The following is a 20,646-nucleotide window of genomic DNA, read 5'->3' on the forward strand; positions in this document are numbered from 1 at the left end:
TATCCTTATCTAGTCTCATTTCAATCTGGCTTCAGGCCTGGGTTTGGGATCGAGACAGATTTGATTGCCCTAATAGATTGGGCTGAGCAGAAAGTAGATCTCTAGATCTTTTGGACTACAGTTCCCAGCATTCCTGCCCATTGGCCAGCTTCTTGGTCCAAAACATCTGGAGATCTACCTTCTGCCTACCTGTTTTAGATTATCTAAGCCAGGAGTATGCCCCCTATTGGTTCTCCTGGACCTCTCACTGTCCATAGTTGTTGTGTACAGACGTCCGATGTCAAGTCTCTAGGGAGCTTCTGCTGTCTCTTTGTAAATCAGTACAGAACAAAGCAAGCAACATTTCTGCCCAGTAGAGAAGTTACTATAATGTTGTGTCAGGCATTATCAATGGGATACGCATAGACTTAACAATGGTATCCTTCAGGACCACCTGCCTGGGATGGGCTTGGGAGGTACTGTTTTATGATGGTGCTGGTCCTTCCTTAGGGATTGGTTTCAGAAGTTGACGTTGGGGTCTCTTGTTTGATCCCTTGAGCCATTGTTGTATGCTGTTCTCAGGGTTTGATTTTCTTCCTCATAACACATACATGGAACCACATGGAGAAATTGTCTGAGTTTTTGGAGTGTGTTGCCACAAATATGCGGATGATATGGTGCTCTATTTCTCCTTTTCATCTAGTACCGCGGAAGCTGCTAATGCTCTAAATCTGTGTTGATGCTCTGAAAACACAATCAACGGGGATTTTGATGTGTTTTCCCAATTAGCATCCACCGGCAGGGTATTGGTTGCTGTTTTTGAAACACGGGGAAATCTTTTAATTGGTTTGCTACGCAGCGTGATCAAAGGTTGGTATATGCGTGTTTTTTAAAGTCGAGATCCCACCCGTTATGGTGGCACAGAACTGCCTCCTTGAAAGCACTGTTTGAATAGCTTAAGCAGTATAGCCGATGATTCTTCATGATGGGACTACAACTCCCATCATGCAACGTAAGAAGGCGCTTCCCAGCATGCAGAGCAGTATGGACGTCAGCATGGAGGACACCAATGCAGGGCGAGCACCTGCGCTTGCGAGCCTATGAAGCATTGCAAGCTGGGAACGGTTTTACAGACTTTATTTAAAAGGAATTCTTCAAAATGTGGACGCCGCAGGTCGGCAAATGTATTTCTGGCTCAACAGAAAGGGAAAACTTGTGTGGAAGACAGATGTTCCCTCTGATCTACTTTCTCCGCATGTTATTAGGCACAAAACCGGGAGTGAAGGTTGTCATAGAGACGTGTCCTTTTGCCCCGGAAGTACTCGTGGAGATGTTAAACGTGTATATGCACATTTTTTCAAATAAAAAAAACAGTTTCAGGTTTCGTTCTCAGAGGCCCTCAGCGACACATTCAACTTCAATAAATAATTGAATAAATGCTGTGGGGAGGAGGGACGCAAACCAAGGCCTATTACTCCCGCCTTTGACACTGATTGGTCAGTTAGCATAGCAACAGCCAATCGAGCCCAGCCACGCTCTGGCGCCGGGAAATCTCACCTGGAAGGCGACGATTGGTGGGACGAGAGCTCCGCCCCTCCCTTCTAGTCTTCCGATTGGCCCCGTGTTTGGCGTGGTGCGCTCCGATTGGCGCGGCCGGGAGGTTTTTTTCCCCCCACCCCAAGGCGTTTGCTAGTGATAAGCTTTGGGGGGCGGGTGGTTTTGGTTAGTGGCTTTAGTCCTTAAGGCGCGTGCAGAGAGTTGGGGAGGGTAGTTTTTTAAAATCCTCCTTTTTTCCTGACGGTTCCAGGTCCCTGCCCTTTGGCGCGCGTGGGAGGTAGGTGCTGTCCAGAGTTGTTCTTACCTCAGTCCGCTCCTGGCACCCCCGAGATGAAGCCGTTGTGGGGACTCGGCCTCTTCTGCCTTCTCTTCCTGACCGGTGAGTGTCGGTGGGGGAGGGGTTTCTGGAACATTCCGCGGGCGGCGGTTGAGGGGGGAAGCCCTTTTAATTGAGCGTCCTTGCCAATTATTACCTCAGGCCAACTTCTCAATGCCCTTTAAAATTCTCCTTTTTCTCGGGGGTGGGGGTGGGGTAGAAGAATTTAGGCACCCCCCTACTCTTTTCAAATGCGTGTGCGGATTAAAATGTGTTCCGGGGGCGGTATTGGGTGGTAGTCACGGACTTTATAAAACGGTGATATATGCTTACCTCAGAGTAAAACCTGGTTAGCATCATATTTTTAAGGGGTGCCCTCAACCTTCAACCCTATGCTCGCTGAACTCGAGAGTTTGCCCCTTTGGGCACGGTGGGGCTTACTTGTGAGTAAATGTTCGTCCAGAAGGCGTGCGGGCTGCACGTCTGAGATTTAGGGAAGAAAAGGTGGGCTTTGTCACCAGGGTATTTGGTTCAGACGAATGGATGGCTCTGGGAGGGAGCTTCGAAATAAAGGGCCTGTTTTTGAGCGTGTGACGGGGGGGGGGGGAAGTCCTCTGGATTTAGGGTATGTGTAAGTATTTCATTCGAATGCTTCAAGAAAACTGCGAGATTCATCAGGGCAGGTGTGAGTCCATTTAAGCAGAAGCGGCTAATGGACAGTGTTGGCTTTGGACATTGAACTGGGCCAGCTGTGTGTATTAGCCCTTTGGAGTGCACGTTGGTCACAGTGCTCCCCTTCTTGACAGTGCAAAGCTAGGAGTGCTGAGCAAGTGGATGACTTCATCATCTCCTCTTGGGAGCACCCATTTACTGTGTACTTGTGCTATAGTCTCTTTTTACCATGTGCTTGGAACCTGAGAGAACTTTCTAGCCATCCCACAGTTTTGTGCCATTCAGTTGGCTCTTTTAGCCAATTTCTCACCACGATGGGGTGTGGCTTAAAATATTGCTTCATAAACTTTGCATTTATGCAAATCGTATTTTCTTTCTATATAGAATATATCAGGCTTAATTGGGAGAGACACCACTAAGGTGGCCCAGCGAACACCAACTAGGTTCCCCACCCCTGACTAAAGTAGTGTAAGTCTATCTGATAGAAGGAGTGGAATGCTCAGGGGGGCCCAGTTCCTACTTTGAAAAATTCCATGATCATAAAGTGTTGTCCTGCTCCTCTATCTTGCATGCATGAGTACAGGGATCATCTGCCTTGCTCTGATACTAAACTGTCCAAAAATTACCCTTTTTGCAGCCTCAGCCCAGGCTGATGAGCTCGATGTGGATGGCACTGTGGAAGATGACATGGGAAAAAGCAGGGAAGGATCTCGAACAGATGATGAAGTTGTTCAGAGGTTTGTTTTGGAAATATAAAGCTGATAAAAATGTACACTCTACACACATGCTTTCCAAATTGGCTTAAATGAGATATTCCTCCATAATATCTTGTTTTAAAATAACAATTAATTAGGTTCCATACTTGTGGCTTATAGTCAGACTATAATGATAGTCAGTTTGTTCTGTAGAATGTTTTCCATTTTCCCCACAGGGTTGGAAAAACCCTACCCAAGTAGAAACTTATCAAACACAATAAAGTCACTTGTACAAAGTGTTCTAGGACATGATCTAATTGTAACATGAATGCTTTGTTAGATATGCTATTGTTATAATGAAGCCCTAGGCTAATAAGATTGTTTAGTTTTCCTAAAGAGGTCTGATTTCTACAAGGCATTGCATACTTTTTTTATACTGAATAACTTGCTTGCAATGATACCTACAATTGCATGGAGCTTGAGAAGCAAAGGTTTACTTTGTATAGCTGTATTGGGGCTCCTAAAGCTGGAGATTCCGTGAGGACGAGAATCAAACAGTAATCAGAAACACTCCTTGGAATTCTTACTTTAGAAAATGGAGTGTAGCTAAAATTCAAACTGATAATGGGGAGCATGGTTGGAGGTTCTGTCAAGTGCTTATTTTGCAGTATTCAGCACAGCCACAATGAGGGAAGGTTGTGAATGGGGAGCCTGGTTTTATGATCGGAGAACAAGTGATAATATGAGGCAAGCAATCAGATCGCCTTATAACTTACATAGTAATAAATCTCATTTACCTAGCAGCAAGATGCTAGGAGGGATTAGCTCGTTGATTCTTGAGCCTCCCTGCTGATAGATGAGATAAGAATTTTCTCTGTGACCCCTTTTGTTTATGAATTGCTGATAAAGCTTTGTAACATGCTATTTATAGAATGTGACATGTTATCTAAGAGCTCTGTTCTCTGTAACACTGAATTGTCTTGATAAATCCTCTAACTTCCTAGAATTTTGTGCATCAAGATGTTCTGACATCACACAATATTGGAGGTATTAAAATTGCTATAATAACTCCCTATGAGGTAGATCCCTAAAATTTGTAATCCAAGGTCAGAAAAATCTGAAAACATGTCACTTGTACTTCTCTCCCTGTAAACAAGGGAGTTCAAGTGTACTTCCAAGTGGTTATGGTACTTCCTGGTCACCCAAAAAGCTGAAATCTGGCACATATATTGTCCAAGGCACTCAGATTACTAGTTAAATTTGAAAGGTGGGGACATCTTACGCCTAGCTAAAAATTTGAGGCATGAAATTTTACATTCTCATAGGGCCTGGCATTCCAGCACAGTAAAAGGCAAATTCTAGAAAGTTCGGAAATCTCATTGCCTCTGAAGGTTTGGATTTTAGACAGGGGTCATCCAGTTGTAGCAAGGAACGAAAGCTTAATTTTCTAGTGCTCAAAAATTAACTCAGTACATAATCACCACCTGGAAAACTTGGTTTATTGAGTGGTATCTGGTATTTTCTGTCTACAGGGAAGAGGAGTCGATTCAGTTGGATGGCTTAAATGCATCCCAGATAAAACAAATTAGAGAGAAGTCAGAAAAATTTGCATTCCAGGCTGAAGTTAACAGAATGATGAAACTTATTATCAACTCTCTTTACAAAAATAAAGAGGTAAGCTATATTTTAATCGCAGGTCGATACAGGCACAAATATTTCTTTATGCATATATGTGCCTGACTGTCTTTAAAATTTTACTCTAGATCTTCCTGAGGGAATTGATTTCAAATGCATCTGATGCTCTAGATAAAATACGATTGATATCACTAACTGATGAAAACGCTCTTTCTCGTAATGAGGAACTCACAATAAAAATTAAGGTAAGATGCCCCTTCTGTTCCTCTTGCTGCAGTCTTGGAGGACAGGTTTTCTTGTACATACGTATTTTTATTATTACCAAATTTTATTACCAAATTTTGCAAACCACTTAGTGAAGTCTTTTTAAGAGGTAGGGTATATATCCATAAATTAGGTGACTTGCTGTTTTCTTACTGCATGTGAAGGAAGATACTGACTATATGAAATAGAATGGTGAATGGTTACTGCTTTGCATTAGAAATTTTTACAAAGTCGTGTTTAAATTGTTGTATTTGCAATGATGGCTTGAATAGATAAAACACTGAATGAGTTCTGGTTTTTTTTTTTTTTTTTTTTGTCTTTTGCAGTGTGATAAAGAGAAGAATATGCTTCATGTTACAGACACTGGCATTGGCATGACCAAAGAAGAGCTGATCAAAAACTTGGGTACCATTGCTAAGTCTGGTACAAGTGAATTTCTAAACAAGATAACTGAAATGAGTGAAGAGAACCAGTCAACTTCTGAGTTGATTGGTCAGTTTGGTGTTGGGTTCTACTCTGCTTTCCTTGTAGCAGACAGGGTTATTGTCACATCAAAGCACAACAATGACACTCAACACATCTGGGAATCTAACTCAAATGAGTTCTCTGTAATTGATGATCCTCGAGGAGACACCTTAGGACGAGGGTCTACTATAACGTGAGTATTGCAAATATTCTAAGTACATTACTCATTAATGAAGGCAGATACGTTTGGCTTCTGCTGAGTACTGTGCATTGTTTTAGACCTTGTCAGCAGATTCTAAAGATGAAGCCTGAAAGTAAAGCACAAATATCCCTAACCAAGGGGTGTAGTACTTCCAGGTGCCTAGGATTAGTGTTAAAAGTCCCTCCACTGCTGTGATACTTCTGGCTGGATCTACTACTTGTCTTCAGGATTACAATGTCACAGCTGTTCCGTTTGGGCAGCAGAAGGTCTTCAGATATAGCTATGTTTTGATCCCTCAGCCAGCACTGTTTTCACTCTCTGGGGTGTGAGTAGGGTTAAGCACTTGTTAAGTATGGGACACCATTAGTATTTGCTGAAGATGTCTGTTGCTGGAAAATAGAAAAGTGCATGATTTACTTAGAAAGCATCCTTAGTGCAGTGAAATAGTGTATAGTTGTAATTTGAGGGTGCATAAAAATAGATTGAAATCTATGATTTTTTTAAAAGTGTAAATACTATGTTTCTTCAAGAATAACTTGATTAATATTTTAAGTAAACAGCAAAGTTATCCATTAAGTGTATTCTATTCTGTAACTTTATTTTTACTAGTCTTTAGAACATATTATCAAATATATAGAGAGAGAGAGAGAGAAAGAGAGCAATCCTACAAAAAAAATCACATCATGGTCACATGAAGTATCAATAGTACACTTGACTTAAAATTACATTCTTTGTGACAGTATAATCAATCTTGCATATTCATTTTTGGGTGAGATGTAAAGGGAAGCACCGGATGCTGTGCTGTATTGCTCTCTACTCTTAAGAAGTTCTCATTAGCAACCACTAATGCGTAATTGCTTTCTCAAATTATCATTAAAGAGTTAAGTGGTACTGATAACAAGAAAAACACTTGATAAAAGGAATATAACAGTACTTGAAGTGCTAGGGTTGTGTTTGCTTGAAGTATCCAGGTTGGGCTGCCAACATGATAATAACATTTACCAATTGTGTCTTGCATAGTAAAAACTTGCATTATAGTATTTTTATTGATACTTCAATTTGGATAGCTTAATTAAAAAATCTAGGCAGATATAGAAAAAACCGTCCTGATTTTCAACTGAAAAGGGTATTTAATATAAAAAATTGTTGCTATGAACCAATGCAGTGATAAATGGCTTATTCTATTTCTCAGCCTTGTTTTGAAGGAAGAAGCTTCAGACTATCTTGAGCTGGATACAATTAAAAACTTGGTCAAGAAATACTCACAGTTCATAAACTTCCCTATATATGTATGGAGTAGCAAGGTAAACATTCCTAATATTGATAACTTGTAAAATATCTAATCTAGATTATATTAGCGTTGAAGTCAGTTTGTAGAAGTAAAGGTTTATGTGCTTTTTAATGAGAATGTGCTGTGGTGGAGTACAAGGACAAACTACCTGTGGACGTTTGACTTGAAAAACAGCAGTCTGTTTAAACAAATGAGATTGCAAAAGCAACTTGTAGGAGTTCATCTTACTTGGTGAGTCTCTTTCTAAGCTAAGACTTGAAATGTGCTTAATGGATATGATCTTTTCAGTCCCCTACCCAGAAGACAAAGTCAAGTCCTCAGAGACCTTTCTTGGATCACTTTTATACAGCAGTGTCTATAAGATATTTACTAACCCTAAGCAATTCTGAAGATGAAGTGCTGTTAACTTTCAATATTGTGCTTTCCTGATTAGAAACTAGGGTTTAGTAGTAACACACTTCACTTGCCTGTAATTGTGAACAGCATGAATTAACATGTGAAGCTTGTAATGGATATCTGTACAACGTTTACAGCCATACTTGTTTAAATGCAGCATGACAAGTTCAGATTAGCTCCAGTCCCATTAATGTTTTTATAACTTCGTGGAAATAAGTATATATTTAACTGGATTCTTCTGACAAAATATGTGTATTCAACTGGGATTGTTATCTGCAGACTGAAACTGTACAAGAACCTATTGAGGATGAAGAAGTAAAAGACAAAGATGAGACAGATGAGGAAGCTGCAGTGGAAGAAGAAGACGAAGAGAAAAAGCCAAAAACTAAAATGGCAAGATTTCTTCACATTTTAAAGTGGCTTGAATAGTTACAGTTTAACTTCAAAACAGCTGCCAATTAGACTTGGGTGAATCAGTAATCTATGCAGATGAAAATAGTGTATATCAGATTGTATATCTCTAGATGCATAGGTCATCTTATATGAAGAGTGATATCAGTTTGCTGAGCACTAGTTCTTACATAGCCAAAATGTACCATTTACTAAGTTGTGACAGTGGCATGTGTCTCTACAAGCAGAACAATACATGTCTATTATTTTCCTGTTGTCATGATCTCCACATTCATGCTTGCTTGTATTGTCGCATTGAATTTGCTTGATTACGGTTATAGCAGAAAAGAGATTCCTCTGCATGATAAGTTGATTTGGAAGGTGCATAATGTATCAACTTTGAAGCTAAGCGGGTCTGGCTGTGGTCAGTTTCTAGATAGGCAACCAACCACCTAGGAATTCTATGCCTCCTGACTTGAGTTCCATCATGGAATAAGGGGCTATAAATGTAATGAACTAGTATGCAGTTATGAGACATGGTAGCTAAAGATGTAGTGTTTCATTGGTAAACGTAGGAGCTTCTACCAGTTAGTTGCTTGAATGTATTAAATACAAAAGTACTTGCCAGGAATTCTGGAAATGATTCTGGAAATATTTTTCAGGTTGAGAAAACTGTCTGGGATTGGGAGCTTATGAATGACATCAAGCCAATTTGGCAGAGACCATCTAAAGAAGTGGAAGAAGAAGAATACAAAGCTTTCTACAAATCCTTTTCTAAGGTGTGCATGCTCTTTCATCATGGGACAAGAATAGATACAGTGCAGTCAAGTCCATAGTAGTAACAGGGTTGGGAAGGAGATGTGAACAGATGAAACTTGCAAGCTAATCTTCTCGGTAGATAAATAGATTAAATATGGTATGCTTTAATCTTGATACTTCTCTGATAGTCTACATGCTGGGTGCTAGTATGTGGTGCACCTTTAAGACATTGGATCCTGGTTGGAGTGAGAGAAGCACCAATGCCATGCATTTGAAGCCAGCTTCTTCCTTTGCGGAAGTGAAAACTGATTGCCAATCTTTCTGCAGGAGTCTGATGATCCTATGACTTACATTCATTTTACTGCTGAGGGAGAGGTGACATTCAAGTCCATCTTGTTTGTCCCAACCACTGCTCCACGTGGCTTATTTGATGAATATGGATCCAAAAAGAGTGACTTTATAAAGGTAAAAATAAGATACAAACTCTTTTTCTTTTCTTTAAGTCAGGAGAGTTACAGAAACAATATGAACAATTTTGTTGTCTTGCAGCTATATGTCCGGAGAGTATTCATCACAGATGACTTCCATGACATGATGCCCAAATACCTGAACTTTGTGAAGGGTGTTGTAAGTATCTTCAGGGATATTTTGTAGTGGCCAGTTTAAATCCCACTTTTAAAAAATAAGCATCTCTAAATGTTTTTCTTTTAACTGTAGGTAGATTCAGATGATCTTCCTCTAAATGTATCTCGTGAGACACTCCAGCAGCACAAACTGCTAAAGGTATATTGTTTATTGTTCAGGCTCAATTTTAACTAGGTCTTTTTGGGATTATCTTAATATGGCTGTATAGCATGGGTTGTAGAACAGATAATACCTAAAAATTAGATGGAATCTGAAACCATTCCTTTTTGTCTAAAGGCAAGGTCAGAGTTTGCTTGCTCTATCTGAGGGGTGAAGCTATTATCAGCCCATAGACAGATGTGTCTTAGCAAAAAGAACAGGGTAGGAATCTTCCTCACCATAGTCCAGCTACCAAGTTCTTCCCAGTTCTGGCAGTGTGTGATTGGGGATGAAGGAAAGAATGTAGATACTTAAGGTCTCTTGCAGATGTTTGTGAGAGCATGCATGGGAATATACCATTATGACGTATCGTAACTTACACTCTTGTTAACTTTTAAAATTTTTTCTCAAAACTCCTGATATTCTGAAAGTTGTTAAATGCCATTGTCCTTTCTTGCGTTTGTCCTTGCTTACGTTTATCTCCATGCATTTTTAGGTTATCAGAAAGAAACTTGTACGCAAAACACTTGATATGATTAAAAAGATCGCTGAAGAACAATACAATGACACATTCTGGAAAGAATTTGGCACAAACATCAAGCTTGGAGTAATTGAGGATCATTCAAATCGTACTCGTCTAGCTAAACTGCTTCGTTTCCAGACTTCTCACCATGAGACCAACCTTACTAGTCTAGACCAATATGTAGAAAGAATGAAGGAGAAACAGGACAAAATCTATTTCATGGCTGGCTCAACCAGAAAGGAGGTAAAATGTAACTCGTAGTGATCCATTAGTGAATCTTTCTATTGTTGTCAGTATCTGTTACACGGAAATACTAACAAAACTGTTTATATAACTAAGACTAGCGATTTGTTGATGCTGAATAAATGTGTGATTTGAAATCCTGTAATACTGTGTTGTACTCATGTTTGAACTTGCTTTGTAGGCTGAATCTTCGCCATTTGTAGAACGACTTCTGAAAAAAGGCTACGAAGTAATCTATTTGACAGAGCCTGTAGATGAATATTGCATCCAGGCTCTCCCAGAGTTTGATAACAAAAGGTTCCAGAATGTTGCTAAGGAAGGAGTGAAGTTTGATGAAAGTGAAAAATCGAAGGAGGCCCGTGAAGCTTTAGAAAAAGAATATGAACCCCTTCTAACTTGGATGAAAGATAAAGCTCTAAAGGATAAGGTATGCACTTATTGAGGATTTTAGTGTTCTTACAGAAATGTTCGTTGCTATGGTTTAACTTCACAATAGCATTTTTCTCTTTTAGATCGAAAAAGCAGTGTTATCACAGCGGTTAACTCAGTCCCCATGTGCTCTTGTGGCTAGTCAGTATGGATGGTCTGGCAACATGGAAAGAATCATGAAGGCTCAGGCTTACCAGACTGGCAAAGACATCTCTACAAAGTAAGACATCAATTCTTTACAAGTGCCTTCTAGACAATATCCACTAATAGCTAATTAATTCTATACATGCCAGTAGTCTTCAAGAGAAATACTTCCTATCACTAGAACAATGTGGGCAAGCTTCAGGGTTGTTGGGCCTATTTTTTTACTAGGGCCTGAGGATCCACCAACTGGAGTCTGGTGCAAAAGTCATACATTCAAAATTCAAAAATTCTGAGCCTAGGAATACCCCAACCTTTCTTAATTTCAACAATATAATTTAGAATGGGGGGTCATTTTGGTGCTGCTGTTTTTAAATAATTGGGGGTAAAAATGCTGGCTGATCTACTGCATAACACTTAGGGTTCTACCAGTAGATCTAAACCTATCTTCAGCCTACTTCTACTCTAGAACTTCTAGGCAGACTTACCTAGCTAAGCATTAAGTCTGAATCATACAAACATAAAGTTGTCTTGCACTTTCCTTAACTTCTAGTAGATCTACTAGAAGGTCAAACTTGAAGTAATTATTTACCTGTTAGGAAGAATCCCAAAATTGGAAGTAGAAATTGTTCCATTAAGTACTTGGTATCAAAATAAAGAAATGCTTCCTTGATTTGTCCTTCCTTGATTTAGTACTGCAAAATTAATATTACTGTTTAGCAAGTTTCTAGAATTTGGAAGTCTCATCCCAAAATAGTGTAACATAATAATAAAATATATTTAGTTGCCCTTAAATACTCAATTTTCCCTTTTAGTTATTATGCAAGCCAAAAGAAGACATTTGAAATCAACCCCAGACATCCTCTCATAAAAGACATGCTCAGACGTGTACAGGTAAGAAAATTCCAAGGTATTTGAAGTCTGCTGGAGTTGAGTCCTACTCTTGCATTCTTCAAGCAAAAAAACCTGTTAAACTGTGTTAAAGGAACTTGGTTCTTCCACAATGCCGAATGCTGGGATAACTCATTGCTAGAACTTGTTGGACTACTTGTATTACCTGTCCAGTAGGAACCTAGGAAATTGATAACTGTTTTTTTGTTCTATTAACTCCTGTGTCTTCCTTTAATCAGGAAAATGAAGATGATCAAACAGTTGCAGATCTTGCTGTGGTTTTACTTGAGACTGCTACCCTTAGATCAGGATATCTGCTTGCAGATACAAAGGAATATGAACAAAGGATACAAAGAATGCTTCGTCTAAGTCTGAATATTGACCCAGAGGAAAAGGTTAGTCAAAATGTCAGGCAAGTGTATGATGGTGGTATCGTCTCTTAAACTGGTGTTTGTGTTCATGACTTAATTAGGTCCCCATCTCAAAGCATTTACGGTACTTGATACATTACAGGAACTTGGCTGCAGGAAAGTTCAAGGATCATTGGAACATAAGTTAATTTTGTCAAATGCTAAATCTAATGAAATGCTATATACACAGTCCTCAAGTGCTATAACTAGCATTCTTACTTAAAAGTAAAGCTGAAGATGTTCTAAGCTGTTACCTGTTAGAAATTCTAAGCTGTTTGGCACCTCTGAACCAGAAATATTTTTCTAGTCCAGTTAAATATTGCCTATACTTGCTATTCCTAACTGTTCCTTTTCCTGGAAAACAATTAACCTACAGTGCTTTTATGGCATAGTTGCTTTAACAAAGACCCAATCTAGTAAAACCTAATGAGCGGGAAAATAAATGGCCTTTGAAAAATCCTAGTTGCCTAGTGCCCTAAAAATTTGGCCATTGGAGCCAGTGCTTAAATTCGATACAGGTTCCTCAGAATGAAGTCTTACTGACTAATCCTGCATTATCCAAAATGTCTCAAATTATTGCACCTCATATTGATGAAAGGTTACTATTATGTGATAATAAAGTATATTGGTGTGGAAGTCTTCCATTCAGTAAAAAAAAAATGGTTTCTGAAAGGTGGAAGAAGAGCCTGAAGAACCAGAAGAAGCTGCTGAAGAGGTAGAACAAGAGGAGGAAGTTGAAGCTGATGAAGATGCTGAAGATAGTGAAACAGAGAAAAAGGTTAGTACAGTTAGGTAGAATGAGGGGGAAAGTTGCTTATCATGTTGTCTCTTATAGCACCAACTCTGTCAGTCACCATGTTTTGCCACAGCTCAGGTGACTTGGAAAACCAGGATTTAAACCTAGCTAAACTCAATTGGCCTCGATTGAAATGAACTAAGGTCTCTTGTGTACTTCCAGTATGTGGGCTGAAGGCATATTGGGGACTTCAAGTTATCTACTAGATTTCTCATATGATCTGAAATTGTTGGCAAAAGCTTCCCCGGCGCTGATGTCCTTTAGATGTTTTGGACTACAGTTCACAGCACTCCTGACCATTACCTATGCTAGCAAGAGCTGATGGGAGTTGAAGTCCAAAGCATCTGAATAGTACCAGGTTGTGGAAGGCTTTGTTGTAGAGGCTTGCCCCTTATATAAATTACTTGGGAAACCTGAATAGAACTGGGATTTTACAATCATTGATTCAGCATTTTCATTGATTTGGAGAACTGTTAAAGCAAGACGTAGGTTCTACAGTGGCACATAAGTATTTTTGTTTCTTTTGAACACAATCTTAATACCAATAAAGATGGAATTCTAATATGCTTGTATTTGGCTAGTTTAAGTTCTACCCATTACACTGCTCCAGCAAGTGAGAAGAGAAATCTAAACATGGCATAGTGTGCCTCCCTATTTATTACATTTGTATAACCCAGCCCACCCCACCCCACAGCTGAAGCTCTCTGGGCAGTTTACAAAGATTAGAACATGGAACATTAAAAACAAATATACAAAATTTAAAAGCATAAAAACAGATTACATACAATATCCATCTATTCTGGGTCAGTTAAGTAGCAAGCATAGAAATTACATTTTACTGGGAGTTCTGCCCAGCATTCCTTTGTAAACAGCAAGTGAAATGTCTTGAAACATTTTAAGTAATTCTTCCTTTGTCTCTTGCAGGAGTCCACAGATGTAAAAGATGAATTGTAAAATGCACTCACAAATAGTATCCTGTGTCTGGGATGAAGCAGGAATGTGAACTCAATTTGTGTTTTTTTTCACTGTAAAATGTTGGGGAGGGAGGCTTAGGGTTATGGGCTGAAGAGGATTTTTTTAAGTTGCATTTTTTAAACATTCCTCACAATGTAAATTTGTACTATTTAACTGACTACTTGGTGTAAAATCTTGTCATGTGTACAAAATTAAAATGTTCACACCAATTGCTGTTTGGGGCACTGAAGTACTTACTTGCTTGGAATTAATCAAAGTCAGTCTGCTAGTGCAGTATCTTCTGCACGGAAGCCATATGGGAAAAGTCTTAGGATAGGAATTACTTTAAAAGAGCTGTAAAGCTGCTGGCCTTAATTTATAGCCCACTCTTCTACCCATATCAGTCTCTGTTTGGCTGAGTCATGTTTGTATTTAAAGTTCCTAGCTGGCTAAAATCTCGGGTCCTCCTCAAAAGAAAAAAAAGTATTCAGGAATGGAAAGCTGTGAAATATTTGCATTGTTGCTTACAGTTGCAATATCTTGCATTAGCCACTACAACTCTAAAAGTAGGATATATATTTTTAAATGTGCCTGAGAGTGGGAATATGCTTGCTAAGAATGAGTATTATTCTTTGTTTCTAATTTATGTAATACTGGGGTGGGCAATCTGCTGTGAAATTGGGCAAGTGGGGATGGCTCTGCTCACATGCCTTGTGCGGGGGAACTGATATAGGCAGGGCTTTCACAGCAGGCCTTAGTCTGCCCTACCCCCTAATAGATCATTGAATGGCTTACTTTTTTTCCCCTGTGTATACAAATCCCCCAAGACACATTTTTGGATTTAGTAGAAGCAGAACTAAGTTTAACACTGACCTAATGGCAATTTCCCTTCATATCATGGGTGCTGTTGGCATAGTTAACAAAAAGCAGTAGCTGAACTACTGTGGTAAATTAAGCTGAATTGAGAGTTCAGAAGAATAAGTAGCAACCTGAGCCATACGATTCTTCTCACATACCAGCCCTAGCTGCAAATATCTAAACACATTGCCCTGTATTTCAGGGAGAAAAGTGCATGTATAATAGCTTGTCTACCTTGCCTTGCTGGTAGCACGTTCCACTAATCTAAAGATTCTGAATTGAAAATGGAGAACTGGAAAGACCTGGATTCAAATCTGCATGCAACCATGTTTCCGTGGCAAATTGTAGAGCAGTTTCTTTCCCTCAGCCTAAACCACTTAAGCTTGTTGGAAGGTTGGGATTTCGGGACGGGTGAAAAGTATCTGCCATCCTGCATATCTTCAAGAAAGGGCACAGATCAAATATTAAAAGACGGGGGAGGGAAGAAAAATTAAGTGGTGCTGTCCTGCAGATGCTTGTGCAATAACTGGCATTTGCACACTGCCATTGTGGGCAAGTCCTATACCAATTCTCATGCTTCCTCTAAAACCAGCAGTATCTTTACATTTAGTTTCACTTCCTTGTTTGGCACTCCTGCTTAGAGATGTAAAATTTCCGGAAATTTTGAAGCCATGGGGGGGGGAAACGGAAAGTTTCAGAAAAATTGTAATAATGCAATATTACCACTTTTTAGATTGAAAGTCACTGTTACTTTAGGAACATAAAATGGTATTATGTCCAAGTTAGTTTGGCATAAAATTATAACATTTGGTTCATTAAAAGTACAGTGTATTCAAACAATTATTACAAATTTAATTTACTTTAATTTTTTTTAAAAAAAAATTGTAACAAATTTCGCTACAAGCTCCTGAACTGTAAGAAATCTTTGGTTCTGCCAGTTTATGAGAAGCAGGCAAAAAACAGAAGAAACCACCAACATAAAGAAAATTATGTCTCTGCTAGACCTCCAGTGTCAAGACATAAAGCAGCCATTCCCATAAAAAGAACTGAAGAAAGAAGGGGGGACAAAGATTCAATGAATATGCATGAAATTTAATCAGACTCATTTTCTGAGCTATAGCTATCCCTATTAGTTTCAGTCTCTGCTTCAGTGGCAATGCCCCCTAGAGGCAGAAATGCATCTTGCTCTTGCATTTGAGAGTTTGTAGTCTCAGTTTGCAACCTAGGACTTGCTTGTCCTTGGTGCACAGTAATTGTAATAATCTAATACTGTACGTAATTTTTAGAAATCATTTGGAGAAGTAACACCTTGTCTTAAACATTTTATTCATCATGCTAAAATAAAACATCCCGGAATCCGTTGTTTCAATTTGGAGGGGGGATGGATGGATGGACGGACAAAAAAGTCTTTGGAAAAGACTTCACATCTCTACTATTGCTGCTTGTGCAATGCTTTTGTGTGAAAGGATCACTTACATGGTGGACACCTTGCTATTTGGCTTACAAATAAATGAAACTTGACTACTTGAAATGTTAATAGCAAGAGTTTCTGCAGTTCTATATTCCAGGAGCAAACATTAAAATTTCATTGCCGGATTCTGTATTCTTTCTAATAAGCTTTATGCAGAAGGTTAAATTAAGGGGGTACCATTACTGCACTTCGTCTCCTGCGTGAAAATAGATGCAGATCTAACATCCTGTTGCCTTATTTATTTATTACATTTTTATACCGCCCAATAGCCGAAGCTCTCTGGGCGGTTCACAAAAATTAAGGGGTTAATGAAGGGCCTTCATTTAACAGGACTCTGCTAGCTGATGTTTGGGACAGTGGGTTACAGCCATTATACATGTGGACTCCCACTAACAGAAGAGATTCCTTTCCACTACCCCAACCCTCTGGAGCAGATTGGGAATTAAAACTGCAGAAGGACAATAGAGTATAACCCAATATAAAAAAATGTGTGACTAATTGCCATGAGATGCAAGTAGACGTTCTAAGCAGTTCTTGGGGCTTAAAGCCTTATTCCAGATACTTTTCCATAAATGGGTGCAAAATCTTAGTAGCTCTTTATGGGCAAAGGTGGGAACTTCTGGATTTTAGCTCTGATGGACTGCTGAGTTCTTCCTAGGTTAAAATAAAGTGAAACTATAGGCTAGGCAGATTCTATACTATATGTCTAAAACGATATCAGGTAATGTTCATTTGACAGTATATTTGGATAAAATAAGTACAATTCTCATGTACTCACTAGTAATTAGCACAACAACTGAGCATTAGAGCAGAAATGTTGAGTGTTTTCACATGACAACTCAAACTGCTACATTTCACATCCGCTATTAATTCAGAACCATCTGCAAGGTCAGCCATAGATAAAATGTATTTTGTTCATCTGTAAGGTTGCTAAGGAAGGAATGATAACAGATCCCTCCTCTGCAGAAAACTGCAGTTTGCTGTAACAAAGCACTTCTGGGCATCCAGAAGTATGTTCAATTGGCTCCTCTTACAAAAGTTTATCTACAGGAAAAATGTGGAAAAAATTGCAACTTTTAAAGATTGAAATTAATGTACTGAGAGTGCAATCCTATGCATGTTCAGACAAAAAAAAAACCCTCTAGCATTCAGCCAGCAGGGCTGGCACCCTAACTGTATGAGGAGGCATCCAGCCCAACCAGGAGTTAACAGCAAAAGTCACTCTGATCTCTACCAGCCCTGCGCACATCATGACAGCCTGCAAGTAACTTTTTTAAGGAAATAGAGTGGAAGTAGGCATGGGCTGCTGTCTCATGCCACATCCTGAGAACCATCGCAGCAGGTGTGTGTAGAGGCAAATATGACAGAGCTGAGCAGGAGGTTGCCTTTGTGATGGGCAAAAAGAGCAGGCTGTAGAAGTGGCACTATTTGGACTCTTCAGAAAACAGGCATACAACAGCTAGGAATTTAATATCCCTTGTATCCAGAAAACATCCAGTTGTACAGGTTGAATTATAAATATTAAAGAACAGTTTATAGAGGGATGCAACAAGATTCCTTGCATGGTCATTGTTGTGAAGGCTCAACTTGCTGATTTCTTTCTTTGAGGCCCAAGAGTTCTGTTCTGAGTTCTCCGGGCTTGGGAGGAACTTCAGGTATTGACTACAAAAAACACAGACACAAATCCATCATCTTGACATACAATTCTATGTACTTACTGAAAATTCTTCCAGGTAGAGGAACATACCTAGGCTAGCTACCTCTCCTAATGTGAAATATGTAATTAAGGGCCAAAACAAGAATTTATTGAACTGACGTTTTCATGTAAACTATCTACTGTCATCCCTTAATAATAGGATTTTTGAGGTACCATGTACCTACACACACCATTAAAAAGCTGGAAGTAAATCCCTTTCAGTTTTGTAGGACTTTCTCCATATGCTGAGTAAAACTATATGTCTTCATTCTCTGTCTTTGGATAACAAAAAGTTCTAGCTTCCCAGGGAGAAAGGAGTAAGGAATGAGCCAGACATTCAGGCAACAGATAATTTAACCTGCCATTGCTCAACAGCTCATCCGAGGCAGAGAGCTGAACATGGCTCCTCCCTTTCTGCCCTTGCGCAGGGAAAAGGTGTGCAGTCCTGGAAGGAATGGAAGATATGCTACCCCAGAGCTATGCCATGTGTCAAAAGGGGCTGAAGCAGTTGAAACATTACTGCATTGTATGTCTGAAGTGGAAGGTGGTGTAGAAAATAAATGCCAAAGGAAGTGAGGCAGGTGGCTACTAGGAGGAGGGCTTTCTCCGCTGTGGCACCCCGGCTGTGGAATGAGCTCCCCAGAGAGGTCCGCCTGCCGCCTATACTGTACTCCTTTCGTCGCCAGCTGAAGACCTTTTTATTCTCTCAGTATTTTAACACTTAATTTTAACCTAAATGTAAATTTTACTGTTCTAATTCTGTATTTTAATCTTATATCAATTTCTGCTGCGTGGTTTTATCCTGGTTGTGCTTTTTATACTGTATTTTGTATTTGTGTTTTTAGACTATTGGTTGTTTTATTATGGTTTTAATTTTTGTGAACAGCCCAGAGAGCTTCGGCTATTGGGCAGTATAAAAATGTAATAAATAAATAAAATATGTCAAAAAAGCAAGTGTGGGGGCACTTACAAGATCAGGCCTGTAATATCTGTGGACAGTTTCTGCACCAGCAAACATGGCCAACATACTCGCACTCAGCATTTTCAGGTAGCGAGGCCAAGGTACTCCTGCAGGCATGGCCAACACGAGCCAGCAGCTGGAAGAAAAATCAGAGAGAAAGACATGGACCTCTTAGTTAAGAAATGTTTTTCCATAGCAGGGAATCTGACCTTCCAGATTGGAAAGGAAATAGAAGAGCACCGTAGGAGGAAATGCAGAGATCTGGTATTCTGGCTGCCTAAACCACACACATAGAATAGGGAGTGAAAGTGAAGGCAAGGCAATGATGGATTTTGGCAAGCACACCTAATATGCATTAAAAGGTTATTTTAATGGATAATTTATTGTAGCTATTTTAAATTTTGTATGTTTCAATTCTATTGTGAGTTGCCTTGAATTATTATTTTTTATCAAGAAGGGTGTCTAAGAAATTTAAAAAGAACAAAGAATAATCTTAAAGTGTTTTATTATAATCCTTACTGCATTAGTCATGGAAAGTTTTAAAGAAGGTAGACCAAGCCAGAACAACTTGCTCAAAGTCACAGAGGGAATCCGCACCACAGAGGTGGAGATGCTGAGATATGGAATCTTTTGATGGTAGAAAAACTTAGATGCTGAATCAGTAGACTCTCCAATCTGACGGAGTAAGCTAGCCCAGGAAAGCTCCTGCCACAAAAATTGTGTTTGTCTTTAAGATGCTACCCAACTCCTTGTTTATGCTGCAGCAGACTAGCATGCAGAGAACCAAGAAATGTAAGACCACAATCCAGGAAACCTATTTTTTCATCTTATACCTCCTTGCTTAGAACTTGAAATTACTGGGAGATATTTCTGAGTATGCATGGTTAGGATCAGGTGGGAAAATACCTTTGGAGCAGGAGTAGAAGCTTGAGCAGGGGTAGGCAACCTAGTGGCCTCCAGATGTTTTGGATTACAACTCTCATAAACTCCAGCCAGCATGGCCCAGGAAGGAGCAGTCCAAAACACCTAGAAGACACCAGGTTGCTTGCCCCTGAGCTTGAGGCGGTGGAGTCTGGTGGCTCCATTTTTGGTGGGGCTGTAAATCCATTCTGGGTTTCACTCAGAGCCAAACAAAACTCTAAAGGAGCTATCCAAGGTACCCCTATCCTCCCAAATAGATCCAACACCCTATATAGCTCCTTTAGAGTTCTGGCTGATTCTGACTGAAACCCAGAGTGGAAATCTGAGTCACCAGCCTCCGTTGGCTTGAGAAACACTGAATTCCCGAACTTACTTCTCACCTGTTCCTAAACAAATGAGGCTGAGATTCCCCCACACCGAGATCATACAAGACAATGTGAATTGAACTAATCCAATATGATAAACACATATCTTGCCCAATAGACACGTGTGTCCTTTACAGAACTCCAGAAGGGAATCAAAATGCTTCCTCCCTACATAAAAAGCAAGCACACTTTTCTTCCACAAAGCTAGACCGGTTGCTAACGTCAGCCACAGCTGCTGCTGCCCACTTACTTGCATCAGCTTCCGATAACGCAGTACTAAATGCTGGTTCTATACTGGAAAAGACAGATCGACTCAAGGACAAGCGAAAAAGATTCTCTTTGGCCAGACAAGGAACCAATAGAGATGGCAGAAGATGAGAACGCATGCGCAGCTCTCAAGAACACGTGTCAGAGGACTAGGACGTCTTGCCCACGCCAACTCCAAGAACGCGAAAGTATTATAGATATATAAAAAATTACAGAGTGATACATAGTTCAACTTCTTCTGACAGAATTTGAAAGTCGACATTGCCTGTTGCGTAGAGCGGCATCGTTCTAGACTGCAACATCGCGATGGCGAAAT

General features: G+C 39.7%; 2 protein-coding genes across 2 annotated transcripts; one reads left to right on the forward strand and one right to left on the reverse strand.

Moving 5' to 3' along the window:
- Positions 1-1,720: 1,720 nt before the first annotated feature.
- HSP90B1 (heat shock protein 90 beta family member 1) lies at positions 1,721-14,021 on the forward strand. The gene is made up of 18 exons (XM_063133386.1): positions 1,721-1,915; positions 3,162-3,261; positions 4,752-4,893; positions 4,983-5,099; positions 5,445-5,776; positions 6,978-7,089; positions 7,752-7,865; positions 8,525-8,641; positions 8,949-9,086; positions 9,171-9,248; positions 9,339-9,404; positions 9,901-10,170; positions 10,352-10,597; positions 10,683-10,819; positions 11,556-11,634; positions 11,871-12,026; positions 12,715-12,819; positions 13,762-14,021. Exons 1-18 carry the CDS (start codon positions 1,867-1,869, stop codon positions 13,789-13,791), a joined length of 2,388 nt encoding a protein of 795 aa, XP_062989456.1. The 5' UTR covers positions 1,721-1,866; the 3' UTR covers positions 13,792-14,021.
- Positions 14,022-15,717: 1,696 nt separating this feature from the next.
- On the reverse strand, positions 15,718-20,444 carry LOC134404013 (ubiquinol-cytochrome-c reductase complex assembly factor 6). The gene is made up of 3 exons (XM_063134565.1): positions 20,314-20,444; positions 18,787-18,913; positions 15,718-17,782 (listed from the first exon to the last, which is right to left on the reverse strand). Exons 2-3 carry the CDS (start codon positions 18,892-18,894, stop codon positions 17,687-17,689), a joined length of 204 nt encoding a protein of 67 aa, XP_062990635.1. The 5' UTR covers positions 18,895-18,913; positions 20,314-20,444; the 3' UTR covers positions 15,718-17,686.
- Positions 20,445-20,646: the final 202 nt, after the last annotated feature.

The sequence above is a fragment of the Elgaria multicarinata genome, chromosome 9 (genome assembly GCF_023053635.1).
Source record: "Elgaria multicarinata webbii isolate HBS135686 ecotype San Diego chromosome 9, rElgMul1.1.pri, whole genome shotgun sequence".
Taxonomy (NCBI): domain Eukaryota; kingdom Metazoa; phylum Chordata; class Lepidosauria; order Squamata; family Anguidae; genus Elgaria; species Elgaria multicarinata.

Coding starts and splice junctions, on each gene's coding strand:
- LOC134404013 (XM_063134565.1), bottom strand. CDS start 18,894: ATGCCTGCAGGAGTACCTTGGCCTCGCTACCTGAAAATGCTGAGTGCG. Junction 17,783..18,786: donor GATATTACAGGCCTGATCTT/GTAAGTGCCCCC, acceptor TGTTTTTTGTAG/TCAATACCTGAAGTTCCTCC.
- HSP90B1 (XM_063133386.1), top strand. CDS start 1,867: ATGAAGCCGTTGTGGGGACTCGGCCTCTTCTGCCTTCTCTTCCTGACC. Junction 7,866..8,524: donor AAAAGCCAAAAACTAAAATG/GCAAGATTTCTT, acceptor AATATTTTTCAG/GTTGAGAAAACTGTCTGGGA. Junction 10,820..11,555: donor GGCAAAGACATCTCTACAAA/GTAAGACATCAA, acceptor TTTCCCTTTTAG/TTATTATGCAAGCCAAAAGA.